Source organism: Pelophylax lessonae (genome assembly GCF_965119305.1).
Source record: "Pelophylax lessonae genome assembly, chromosome: 2".
NCBI classification, from domain to species: domain Eukaryota; kingdom Metazoa; phylum Chordata; class Amphibia; order Anura; family Ranidae; genus Pelophylax; species Pelophylax lessonae.
Window position 1 is genome coordinate 207,615,805 of NC_138769.1, and position 13,318 is coordinate 207,629,122.

General features: G+C 43.7%; 1 protein-coding gene across 4 annotated transcripts in view; it reads right to left on the bottom strand.

Moving 5' to 3' along the window:
* The window catches only part of MED14 (mediator complex subunit 14), a 164,672-nt gene that overhangs the window by 94,758 nt on the left and 56,596 nt on the right, over positions 1–13,318 (bottom strand). For all 4 annotated transcript variants that reach the window (XM_082244540.1, XM_082244538.1, XM_082244539.1 and 1 more), the window contains exons 13-14: positions 11,630–11,789; positions 4,360–4,554 (exon numbers count right to left, since the gene is read on the bottom strand). In XM_082244540.1, the coding sequence (XP_082100666.1) occupies positions 4,360–4,554; positions 11,630–11,789 (355 nt within the window). The remainder of the gene's footprint in view (positions 1–4,359; positions 4,555–11,629; positions 11,790–13,318) is intronic.

Consider the following 13,318-nt stretch of genomic DNA (forward strand, 5'->3'; position numbering starts at 1 on the left):
CAAGCTACTTTAGCTCTTCCAGGTCCTTCCCATAGTGGTGTCTTCTTATTTTTTTCCGCATTATACAAAGCTGAGTACATAAGTATATATGAGGCAGCATTAAGTCTAGAGTGCCCTCTTCAGTACTAATGCGCAGTAGATTGCATGGAGGACTGGGAGTCCCCTGTTTCTTTATCAGGCAGCTCAACTATCCCAAATTGCCTTATACCATGACACTGTGGAGGTTCTTCTGTGGGTGGGACTTGAAGCTATAGATATAGACCTTGACCCCCCTGTCACGGTTGATAATTTGTTTTGGTTACATTTGGAGCATCAAGCATTAAATTACCCAGTTACTGTGCATTCCTTGCACCTATGGGATAGGCTTATAGACTCAACTATCTCCCCACATTACCCTCCATTATCTTTCCAAGGCCACCCCCATCTTACCTTCCAGCCTACATAATTCCAGACGCTTTTGCAACTTGGAAACAAAGGGTTTGACCAAGCTAACCACTCTGGTCCCTTCCTCCACTTTGAAGCCCTTTTCAACTTTACAGGAACAGTTTCACATTCCAGGGAGTGAACTCTTTTGCTATCTGCAGATACTGCTTCCTTGCCCCATACCTTTGTGCCTCTACATCCAGTTTTGAGCCTATAAGAAGTTGTCTGTAATGCGGATCCCCATGCTCCAGGTATCATTTCAAAGTTGAACAGCCATCTCACGACTACATCTTCCAGTCTCCCCCCTTATGCTACCGGTTGCTCCAACTACCTCAATATTCCTCTACAAAAGAAAGATTGGGCTGACATTTGGGCTACAACTAACTCCATGCTCGCTGTTGAGACCAACTAGAAGGTACTCCTATGTTGGTATCTGGTTCCGGCAAGAATTGCTAAATATCTTACGTGGCTGTGGTGAAAGGGGCGCACACATACATATCTGGTGGACAACCCCGGTTGTGCAGCAATTTTGGTCTGAAAGTTTAAAAATCCTCTTCACCCTGATGAGTAAGCCAACCAACCCCCATCCAGCCTTTGCCCTGCTAAATCCCTGCCAGCGCAACCTCACAAAAGCACAATCGAAACTTGTAATTCACATTATAATAGCTTCCAAGCAGACTATAGCAAAGGCTTGGAAATCCCCATCTCTCTGCCCTGTAGAGACTAAAAATATAAATTACCCAAGCTATGATCCACAGTAAGATTCAGACGACTATTAGATAAGATCCATGGCATTTGAAAATTTGGCAAATATGGGTGGATCAGTTCCTTCCTTCACATTTTGACGCTACGCTCCTGGAACCCTAGCTCTACAAAACCTGCCTCAACACTCGGATAACCCCCTACCCTGGTGTTGAGTAGATGGCCTCCTTCCCTCTCATCCCCTTTCTCTGATCTCTACCTCCCTCTTTCCCTGGCCTACACGCCCTCCTCCTCTATCTTTTTCCCTCTCTTGACCTTTATATTCTCTTTTTACCTTACTCAAAATGTGTGGTTGGGTCTTATGCGTTAACCCCCTGGGGTTCCAGTCCACTTTTCGCATTCCTAATGAATTTGATATGTAATAGATATTTGTGCCAGCCACACAAAGTGGGGAGCTTACCCTCCCCTTCTGACCTACTCTTCACGATGTATCTTCGTCAGTTTTGGTACCATTGAATTCAACATATTACTTGTTATTGTCATTTTTGACATGAATATGTAGGGATGAGCTATAGCTTTTTACCATTTTAACATTTTGACTCTTGTGTAATGTTTGATTACCTACTTTCATTAAAAAAAATAAAAATATTGAAGAAAAGTCAGCAACTATAAAGCAGGATGGCAAATCAGTCCTTGGGACAGAAGATATTGATGGTCCTGGAGTGACCACAGAGCACCTGCCAGGAGTCTCAAGGTTTGCAAACTACATCCACTTGGGTCAGTCCAGAGGTATGATGGATCACCAAAAGACCCTCCATCTTGATCCTCTAAAGCAGGCGAGGAAGAGGTTTCAGGGAAAGAAAGGATTAGAACAGGAGAGGTCTGGAGCTGAACTTGGCAAATTAAAGTGGTTGTAAAGCCTCAATGTTTTAACCTCCAGGCATTCTATGCATGCAGGAAAAAAAAACCTTCTGTGTGCAGCAGCCCCTCAAATACTTACCTGAGCTCCAGCCATTGGTTCCCACAACTGTCAATCACAGCCAGTGATCCAATGAGGAGAGGCGCTGGGAGCGGTGTCGAGCCATGCTCCATGTGTGAATGAACACACAGAGCAGCGGCTTGGGAGCAAACCTGCTCAGGTACCATGGGGAACTCAGAAGGAAGGGGCCAGGAGCGCAGTCGGGGGACCCGAGAAGAGGAAGATGGGGGCTGCTCTGTGCAAAAATACTGCACAAGTCTGCCTTTAATATCACCTTAATGTACCTCGAAAGAGATTAAAATCAAGCATAGAACTCTCATGCAAAAAAAGTGAAAGGTAATAACTCCTGGACTGGAGAATTCTAATCTGACAGTGGAAAGTCTGCAGTTTCTCTTATGAAAGAAACACTCTGAATGCTGTCCAGGATTAGACCCAAACACACTATACGATGAGTCTGTTCCAACAATTCCTGAAGGTTCATGATCAACCTAGATCGAATGTAATAACTCATGACTGCTACAGGTGATTGTGATAATTGGCAAATCTTTACTCATTACAGACTACCTACATCCACTTTAGAGTTTACGCGTAGAATGGTAGCTGAACAAATATAATTAATGCACACCAAACAAGTTTTGGCAGAAAGCTCATAATCATGTCTATAGCAAAATGCTTATGAACATTGAAGTGACTTAAGAGATTTTTCAAATTAAAGATATCTAAAGCAGTAACTCCCATTTCAGTGAAAGTGAGGCACAACCTAAAGCAGTGTTTTTCAACCTTTTTTGTGCAAAGGCACACTTTTTTCATGAAAAAAATCACGAGGCACACCACCATTAGAAAATGTTAAAAAAATTTAACTCTCTGCCTATATTGACTATATATAAAGTAATTCTCTTGAATAGGAATCAAATAAACACAAAGAAATTATTTTATAATTACTTTATTATGAATGCATGGTGGTGGGGACAAGGTGTCTTCCAAGGGGGAGGCTGCGCAGAGAGCATGGTGTGGCAGCATACCCCCTCCTTCTGAATCATACCAGGCCACATCCCTTTTAACACTGCGAGGGTACCTTTCAAAATGAAGCCCCCCACCCCCCTCTTTGTAAGGCAACTTGTTCCCAGGTTGAGGAGACAAAGATGTAATTTCTACATCTTGCTCCCAGAAGGGATCATGTGACTCACGGGCATGTGCCGGGGGCCTATTAGAGTGGAAGCCCCTTTATAGTAAAGGTGCCCCCAAATATCTGATCCCCAATAACCTCCAAAATTGAATAAACACACACAAATCATGAAAGTATTTTGCTAAAAATTCCATAAATAAAAAACAATGTCACCTGCAGTACAGTAAATTCATCTTTAATTTCCAACATCAGGGCAGGCAACAATGTAGAGCCAGCCTCAATTCTGAAGACCCAGCACCACACCACAATGTCCTCCTACCTGATAATGTTGCCCAGGCTGCCTGTCACCACCACGACATGCTGTCTGACACAGTAGTCTTCTTCTCCAGGTTCTGTGACAGTGAGTCCCACGCTGCGCACCTGCAGACAGTGCAGTGCGCGCTGAAAGTGGGTGGAGGCGGAGCCAAATTGTAAAAGGTGGGGACTGGGAGGCGGCGGGGCGGCGGCCTGGAGGAGAAAAGGCTCAGAAGGGGTGACGCCACTGGTTGCTAGATGCTAAGCGGCCTCTAGCCTAGCAACCAGTGCTCCCCGCAGAGAGAGAGCGCCGCAGCCACAGGACAGAGGCAGAGAGAGCAGCGCCGCCGCCACAGGACACGAGCGGATGATAGATGGTCAGTAAGGCGGTCTGAATCCCACCACTGCTTAACATGCGCTTCGGATGAAATTGGAATTTTTACCACGGCACACCAGGCAATATCTCACGGCACACTAGTGTGCCGCGGCACAGTGGTTGAAAAACACTGACCTAAAGGACCACTTTACTTTTAGTATAAGCTGTTCTGATTTTAGCCCACCTGGTCCAACACTTACTATCTTCACTGTAAACAGCTTAGAGACACATGGCCTTTCTACTAAAAATGTTTCCACCAAGTCCTCTTTATCTTGGAAGCTCAGCTCAGCATTAAGATTGCTGGAACTGGGACAAAGCTAAGCACTGTAGGAGGAATCAAAAAGAACTTGTACCAAAAGTACAGTCATCCTTTAAGACAAACAACAAATATTTGTGAAACTTTATTTTTTTTTATTATTCAATCATTACAAGCAGAATAGAAAAAAAACAAAAACGCACCTTCCGTTTACAGCCTGCTTTTGCTTGCTTCCGCCATGTCCCATCAAAAGACAGTTCTTCAATGTTCGTTTTGAATCGCTGTAGCAGTAGAGCAGTGGGTGGGTTATCCTCCCCATCATTGTGACTGACAGATAGGAAGTGGTAGTTATACTGTAATTCTGTTGGGCTTCCAGCAACCTCAAACATCTCCACTACCTATAAAAGACAAATAGCAAGCCATTTTTTTTTTTTTTTTTTTTTTTTTTTTTTAGTAAAGACCATAATCCCCTCTTACATGCTGGAAACAAACTAGTCTATAAAGACAATGTCTGGACAATTTGCTGTTTCATACAGTCCAAAAACAAATCAGATTGTAAAGCCTGCTCACATAGCTTCAGTGTATAACTGCACATCTGCTCACACAATTTTATATAAAATGAATACTATAATACAATACAGCAAAGAGTCCGTAATACCTGACCTGCATATTCAGAAGGCTACCAAAACAGCAAATTACTGGCAAAAAGATAAAAATCAATCAATTCCCCCATCAGTGCTAACACAAGAATGGCAACTATTCTGATCTGATAGAATACAGTCACTGTAGAGCCAATAACTTTCCACCTACTTCAATTGATTTTTAACAAACACATTTTTCTAACTGAGTGTTGCTTGTAGGGCAAACCACAGCTCAAGTTTTGTTATATATACACACACAAAAAAATTAAAAGCAACAGTTTGAAAACATATCAGATCTCAATGGGGAAAAAGATCATGCTGGATATCTATACTGCTATGGACTGGGTAATGTGTTAAGAATGAAAGGATATCACATTGTTTAATGGAAATGAAAATGATCAATCTACAGGACTGAATTCAAAAACACCCCGAAAATCCAAGTGAAAAAAATGATGCAACAGGCTAGTCCATTTAGCTGAAATTTCATTGCAGCAACTCAAAATGGTACTAAGTAGTTTATATGGTTCCCCACATGCTTGTATGCATGCCTTACAACAATCAACACAACAATGCTCCTTTTGAGAAGACACATGGTGTCCTGGGGTATTTCCTCTCAGATCTGGACCAGGGCATCACTGAGCTCCTGAACAGACTGAGGTGGAACCTGGTGGCGTCAGTTGGACCAAAACATAATGTCCTAGAGGTGTTCTATTGGATATAGTTTAGGTGATCCTAAAGGGACTGGTTGCATACTCTCGCCACATAAGGCCAGGCATTGTCGAGCACCAGGAGGAACCCAAGATCCACTGTACCAGCATAGGGTCTGACACTGGGTACAAAGATTTCATCCCAATGCCTAATGGCAGTCAGGGTGTGATTGTTTAGCTTGTAGGAGGTCTGTGCATTCCTCCATGGATATGCCTCCCAGGCCATCACTGACCGACCACCAACCCTATCATGCTGAACAATGTTACAGGCAGCATAAGGTTCTCCATGGTTTCTCCAGACCCTTGCACATCTGTTACATACATAGTCGCCAGCATACCAAGGATCTTGCACAGCAGTCGGAGATCCTTGGTGTGCTGGCGAATATGTATGCATCTGTGATAGATCCAGTGTCCAGCTGGTGATCAGCTGCAGCACCCACAACTAATGTGCCAATATCAAGGAAGGTGTGCAATGGGAATATGAACGATTCCTTTCACGTCTGTCACATGTGCTCAGGGTGAACCTGCTCTCATCTGTGAAAAGCACAGGGCACCAGTGGCAGATCTGCCAATTCTGGTGTTCAATAGAAAAAGCCAATTGAGCTCCACTGTGCCGGGCAGTCAGCACAGGGCCCACTAGAGGATGTTGGGCCCTGAGGCCACCCTCATGAAGTCTGTTTCTGATTGTTTGGTCAGAAATATTCACACAGGTAGGTGACCTGCTGGAGGACATTTTGTAGGGCTCTGGCAGTGCTCATTCTGTTCCTCCTTGCACAAAGGAGCAGATACCAGTCCTACTGATGGGTTAAAGACCTTCTTTGGACCTGTCCAAAGAGTAACTGCCTGTATCCTGGAATCTCCTCAATGTTCGAGACTGTGGTGGGAGACACCGCAAACCTTCTGGCAATGGCACATATTGATGTGCCACCCTGACGCAGTTGGCATGCCTGTGCAACCTCTATAGCAGGGGTAGGGAACCTATGGCTCTCGATCCAGACGTGGCTCTTTTAATGGCTGCTTCTGGATCGCAGAGAAATAGGGTCTCCTGCTATGAGTATATAATTATTAGCCCCGAGTTGAGTCTATGCCTGCGCGTTACGGCCACCAAGGTTGCTAGTATGCCGCTTGGTGTCTAGCAACCAGTGATGTCATGTGACGTCAGCGTCGTCATGTGACAGCGGGAGAGCGAGGGCAATGGTTAAATTCCTCCTCCGCTCCTAAATTTACTCCACCCACCACCTCCCTCTTCTCCAGGCGGTAGCGCGGGCTCAGCGTAGAGCCGAGGGAGGTCCTGAAGCGACAGGTCAGTCAGTCAGACTCGTCGGTGTAAATATTTTGCGTTCTGTGCTTCCCGTCTCAAGTACCGGTAATTGCAAATAGTCTTTCAGAAAGAGTATTTGCAGATACTAAGTTGAGACAGGGAAGCACAGAAAGCAAAAAATTATAGGCTAGCCTGCAACTTCTTTTTTATCTTTTATTCACAGTTTACAGAGGCTCCCAATACCCTCACTGAAGAAGTGCTGCAGGCCTGCAGCCGTATATACAGTGGAATTTTTTATTCACATTTCCCCAGACATTGACATTTTGGCACATATGGGCTACACATCTACTTTCTGTTTGCGCTAAGGGTATTTCTCCTTTCCATTGTCGCGCCCTGCAAATCGCACTAGTGCGAACAGGGGAAGTCAACTTTAATATTTCAGCTCCTTTAACCACTTCAGCCCTGGAAGGTTTTACCCCCTTAATGACCAGGCCATTTTTGCAATTCGTCACTGCGTTACTTACTTAAATAAAGGTTCCCGACCCCTGAAATATAGTGTATGGCTCTCACGGAATTACATTTGAAAATATGTGGTGTGCGTGGCTCTCTCAGCCAAAAAGGTTCCTGACCCCTGCTCTATAGGCTCCAGGTATCACCTCATGCTACCAGTAGTGACACAGACCGTAGCCAAATGTAAATCTAGTGAAAAACAGTCAGAAAAGAGTAGGGAAAAAATTTCAGTGGTCTCCACCTGTAAAGCCATTCTGTTTTGGAGGTCATCTCATTGTTGCCCATCTAGTGCCCATATCGTTAATTTGATTAACACCAAAGCAGCTGAAACTGATTAAGTATTTTAAGGGTTCTTCCAGTCTTCATAAGGAAGAATGCATGCAGCAGAAGCACAGGAAAAGTAATGACCATTACATGTGGCACTGGTAGAGGCTAGAGGATGTTCTTCAAGTTTTCAATAATAGCCAAAACAGTCTCTAAGTTTAGGGTAAGCGAACTCTTCTGATATAGGTTAGTCTGTTAAGCTCCTTCAGAGGAAGTAAAGCGCTGCCTTTTTTTTTTCCTGACCTGCAAAGTAAAGGCATAATGTACTAGTATGCATCGCATACAAGCAGATTATGTGAAACTTCCCTGCAAATGAAGCCCTCATCACAGCTGGACGCCACATCCATCTTCACCCATCTCCACCTCTTCCTTCAGGGTCCACAGACTAGCTGTGTGACTGGCCAAAACCACGTGATGTCACTCCCGGGCATGTGCGGGGGAGCCGCCAGTCATGACACAGGGTTCTGAAGGAAACACGGGTACCATTCCTTCAGAGCGCATGCGCCGATGACATCATCGGCTGCATATATAGTAAATATCTCCTAAACTGTGCTAGTTTAGGAGATATTTACAGTACCTATAGGTAAGCCTTATATAGGTTTACCTATAGGTAAGCCTTATATAGGTATAAACAAGCGATGGAAGTTTACTGGATTCACTCTATCTGGTCTCTCACAGCATACAGAACATGGAAATGCAATTATCTCCGTAAATATAAACTGTTAAATAACTTTTCTCATCAGCAGTTAGAGCAGTCTTGTGACTTCTATGAGTGTTTGGTTAAAGCTTGTAGAAGGCGTTTTCATTCTACTCTGACTGTCCTATGAGAATGCAGGACTCCTGACCCTTTCTCTGGGAAGTGCTGATTGGCCGTGTACTGATCACATCCACTCTCCCAAAAAAAAAAAAACTTTAGCAATACACACCAAACTGAGCATGTGCAGCCTGCAACCCCCCCACCTCCCCCGCCTCTGTAAAAATTGGGAAATATAGGAGTCAGTGGAAGGAGGAGATGATCAGAGGACACAGGATCGAACAGCCTTTTTAAACAATGCAGGGGATTAACCTCTTCTGTTCCACAGAGTATAACAAGCATGCTTTACTGCATATACGGGCTGATTTTACAGTTGTGGGTTTAGTAACACTTTAAGGTTGCGCATACACCTTCAACGATCTCCAAAATCCTCGAAGTTTTGATCTGTCAGAAGACGGACTCCTCTGGTGTAAGTTTGTCTGTTTAAGTCTTATGAAACTCAGCATTAAATAGCATTGAAGGCTGAAAGCTCAAAGGCCACAGGCAGATCAGGTGAGGCTCTGCAGATAAAACAATTAAAACAAACATACTTAAAGTGGAGTTCCACCCATTTTTGGAACTTTAGATCTATGAAATCCCCTTTAAAATGGCTTTTACCAATGGAAACTTTTTTTTTTTTTTTTTGCTAGTAAATACCTTAATTTCTGCTTTATTCCTCCTCTCCTCACTTCCTGGTCCGATCGGCGATGACGTCATTCGGCGATCCGCAGTGTCTGCTGGGATGTATTCTATTCCAGAAATCTCGCAGTAGCTGTATCTGTACTAAGCCGTGCCTGCCCCGCCTCCGCCCCGCCTCCTCTCATTGAGTTGCATTGTATGAATGTATTAAGGCTGTTCTCTGCCCCGCCTCCGCCCCGCCTCCTCTCATTGAGTTGCATTGTATGAATGTATTAAGGCTGTTCTCTGCCCCGCCTCCTCTCATTTAGTTGTATTGCAATACAACTCAATGAGAGGAGGCGGGGCAGAGAACGGCCTTAATACATTCATAAAATGCAACTCAATGAGAGGAGGCGGGGCGGAGGCGGGGCAGGCACGGCTCAGTACAGATACAGCTACTGCGAGATTTCTGGAATAGAATACATCCCAGCAGACACTGCGGATCGCCGAATGACGTCATCGCCGATCGGACCAGGAAGTGAGGAGAGGAATAAAGCCGAAATTAAGGTATTTACTAGCAAAAAAAAAAAAGAAAAAAGTTTCCATTGGTAAAAGCCGTTTTAAAGGGGATTACATAGATCTATGTATTCCAACCTATTAAAAATGGGTGGAACTCCGCTTTAAGGTTTCTGCAGTCCGCATCAATCAAATGTTGTGTTTTAAGCCATAAAATCCTGCATGACTGCAGCAAAATTTCTCTGGTATAGAACAGAGGGGGCAGTCTTACTCGACAGAGTAAAGGAAGACTCAGAGGACTGTATAGACCATTGCAGAGACAACAGCGCAGGCCCCCAGTATAAGGCACCTCAGGTATCACACAGAATGCATTACGGGAACCTGAATGTGAGCTACAGGAACCAGAAACAGCGGTCAAGATTCATATGTCAAGATTCATGCAAGCTACACAACAAGGCAACATAGCTCAGGGCATAAGCCTAGGCCTAAAACAATCACAAATCTGACTGCTAGGTAGCAGGAGTAGGGGTTAGTGATTGGGTCACTGTAGGAAAGCAGCAAAGATGAACTGATGAGAGTTCCACATCTCTCGGAATCAGGAGCAGCAGTGGGAAGGAACTTTCTCAACAATGACTGTCAAGAAAGAGCACAGAAGCCAAGCGACACTCCACTGAGCAGATGATGTCAACACCTAATCCCTCAGTGTTAACCTTGCCCATAGTGAGAGCGCTGGTGGCCAACGTACATAAGAATTAATTATCTCCAGATGGTTGGCTCGCATGGCCAACTCAAAAGGAGTCTTCAGAGATCGGTTCACAGTTGTGGCAGTGTTCTGGCTATGGATCTGGAGATGACGGTGTCTAACTTTTGTAAGTGCACACAGGTCTAGAAAGCACCACAATGCAGAGCCCAGTGCCTGACGGTCACATGCCAGGCTAACCCGTCAACATCGAGTCCAGCAGGGTCCTAGCATGGCATTGAAAATTAAACCTGAGGAATAGACAATACGTATAGCTGCATCTAGAGGCCAGGTCAGAAGCAACGTAATAGGAATTTTAAAGGAAAGAAAGATTATTCTACAGGAAAAAGCCGGTATCCTCTTACAATATTAACAAAAAAGTGAGGCATGCTGGGAGTGGAAGACGGGCTGACCCACAATTTTATGGTTGTCTGTGTCCAGCTCTCCAGTAGGCAGCAGTATACCCTGACAGTGTCTGAATTATTGTGTCCCACAGTAGAAGAATTTATTTTTTATTTGTTTACACCCAAATCACGTTTTTTTTTTTTTTTTTACAGGATCATGTATTCCCGTCCTCACGTTAATTAAAAAGTTGAACTATTCATGTAATTTTTCAAAACACCTGATATCCATTCATACAGCAGAGTGAAGTTCAGGTTCCAAACATACTATGAACTTTCTAAATAATAAAGCATATTAGATCTGTAATAAATCAACTACTGTATTTAGTGGCGTATAACACACACTTTGAAAAAACCTGAAAATAGGGGGCAAATCGCGTATGCATGTTTTACGTGGAATTTATACCTGGCTGCCTCTGAGGGGAAGGGGGTGAGGCGCTCGCAGTCACACACAGCCCCGCCTCCTGGACTGGCTCTTAGGATAGATGTCACATGTCCTGGCATTGGACCAGTGTGCTATCCAGAATAAGAGCAAGCCAAGGAGGCAGGACTGTGTGTAACTGCGAGCGATGAGTAAAACAGAAGATCCCTCTTTGTAATCTGGCTGCCATGATGGGCACACATCAGGCTGCCATGATGGGCACACATCAGGCTGCTATGATGGGCACACATCAGGCTGCCATGATGGGCACTTCTACGTTTAGTAAGCAATAACCCCATTTTCTGCTGTAAAGATTTCCATAGGTAAATTTCAATAATTTAATTGTGTATTCTAGTCACAGAAAACATGCAGAAGGCTTTAAACCTAAACTGTATACATCTCAGATCAATGGTTTTGCCACAGTCTCAAATTATGTCCCATTATTATTTCTTCATCTAAAATCTAAAATCAGACACAGTAAATAAACATGAGCGCAAAAAGCAACAACATAATTATTACAGAAAAAAAAGTAAAGTACTTACAATATAGTACTGTGGAAGACGTGTAAGCTTTATAAACAGCTTGTGTCTGGAAAGGCTGTTTATAGGATGTGTGGCATAATTTGTCAAATGCAAGGTTTCACTGCACACAGTGGGAAGATGCTTTACAGAATGTTTGCAGCGCTGCTGTCCAAGCCAAAACCTGAGAAAATATAATTATATTTGGTTACTTTAGGGTCCTTTCACACGGCCGCTCCGTGTGTCCGCAAATCATCCTATTTTTTTGCGGATGATTTGCGGACATAATGTAAGTGAATGGCACTGCGGATGTCAGCGGAATACCATCCACTGACATCCGATTTTCCTCCTTTCAGTTCTGTTCCGTTTTTTCGAATGGAACAGAACCCTATTTTTTCATCCGTGTAAAAAACGGAAAGGAAGGAAAATCGGATGTCAGCGGTATCATCCGCTGACATTCGCAGTGCCATATACTTACATTATGTCCGCATATCATCCGCAAACGGATGGGATGATATGCGGGCACACGGAGCGGATGACACAAATGTCATCCGCTCAGTGAAAAAAAAAAAAGTCCCGCAGCGGACTAAAGCAGCGGAGCGGCCGTCTGAAAGGACCCTTACATTTTCTATTTTTCCCAAATTAAATATTTTTACAATTAAGTCATGTCAATAAAAACATCAATATTTATGCTTAGTTAAAACTTCTCTATAGTTTTGGATAGAGATCTATAAAAACCCCTGCTGGCTGTTTACTACATCTGGATCTCCGTTAGAGATTCAACTCAGTTACTGAGGCGACAATGGTTTTACTAGCCAGTGAGTAAGGAAGAATCTGCCACAGGGACACCAACCACAATTAAAAGCTTTAAGGCGTTCTAGTCTTCACCTACTAAATTAATAAAAATAAATTCTATCGCGGTCTGTGTTGCTTTTGCAGATTTTATCTCACTTCTTGTCTAGTGAAACTGTTGTGGCCAGAACAGTAAATGAGTGCAAATCTCTAAAGGTTACCATATACATTACAAATCAGACTTTACATTCTTTGCACAATTAACTTTAGATTTACCAAACTATAATACAAGGACCTGTAGAAACAATCTAATACATTTGCATCCAATCAAGCAGGCCTTGTGCTACAGTACATACTGTAGTTGTTTGCAGATCTAAAGGCGATTGTATAAGGATACATGAACTTCATGAAACCATAAAAACCTGACAAGGGTTTTAATCCTCTCCCTATTTTTTTTTTATATCAAGAAGAACTTTATTAAACTTTGTGCAAAGAAAACAAAACCAAGTCAGAGTCCAGGGCAGGCACGCCCCCAACATACACACAACAAACAAATGTAAGAAACGTCCTGCATCCAGTCAGTAACTAAATAAAATAGGAAAAAATACAGCACTTATGGCCCCCAAACAGGCAACCCACAGCGTTGAACAAAATACATTCCCGCCCCCCACATACAATCCAGTTGCATACCCCACAGAGGTGTCAAAGATTACATTCACAGCCCACCAGCTACTAGTATATCTAGCACCAGATCCACCGGCGCCAGGCACCGCCAGCCAGGGAGCCCACATCTTCTCAAACTTGCCCGGTCTGCCCCTGTGTTGATAAATGTATTTCCCCAATCTAAGCACCTCCCCCATCTGGGCAATCCATTCCTTAATAGAAGGAGGGCTTGGGGAGATCCAGTGCCTCAAGATCAGT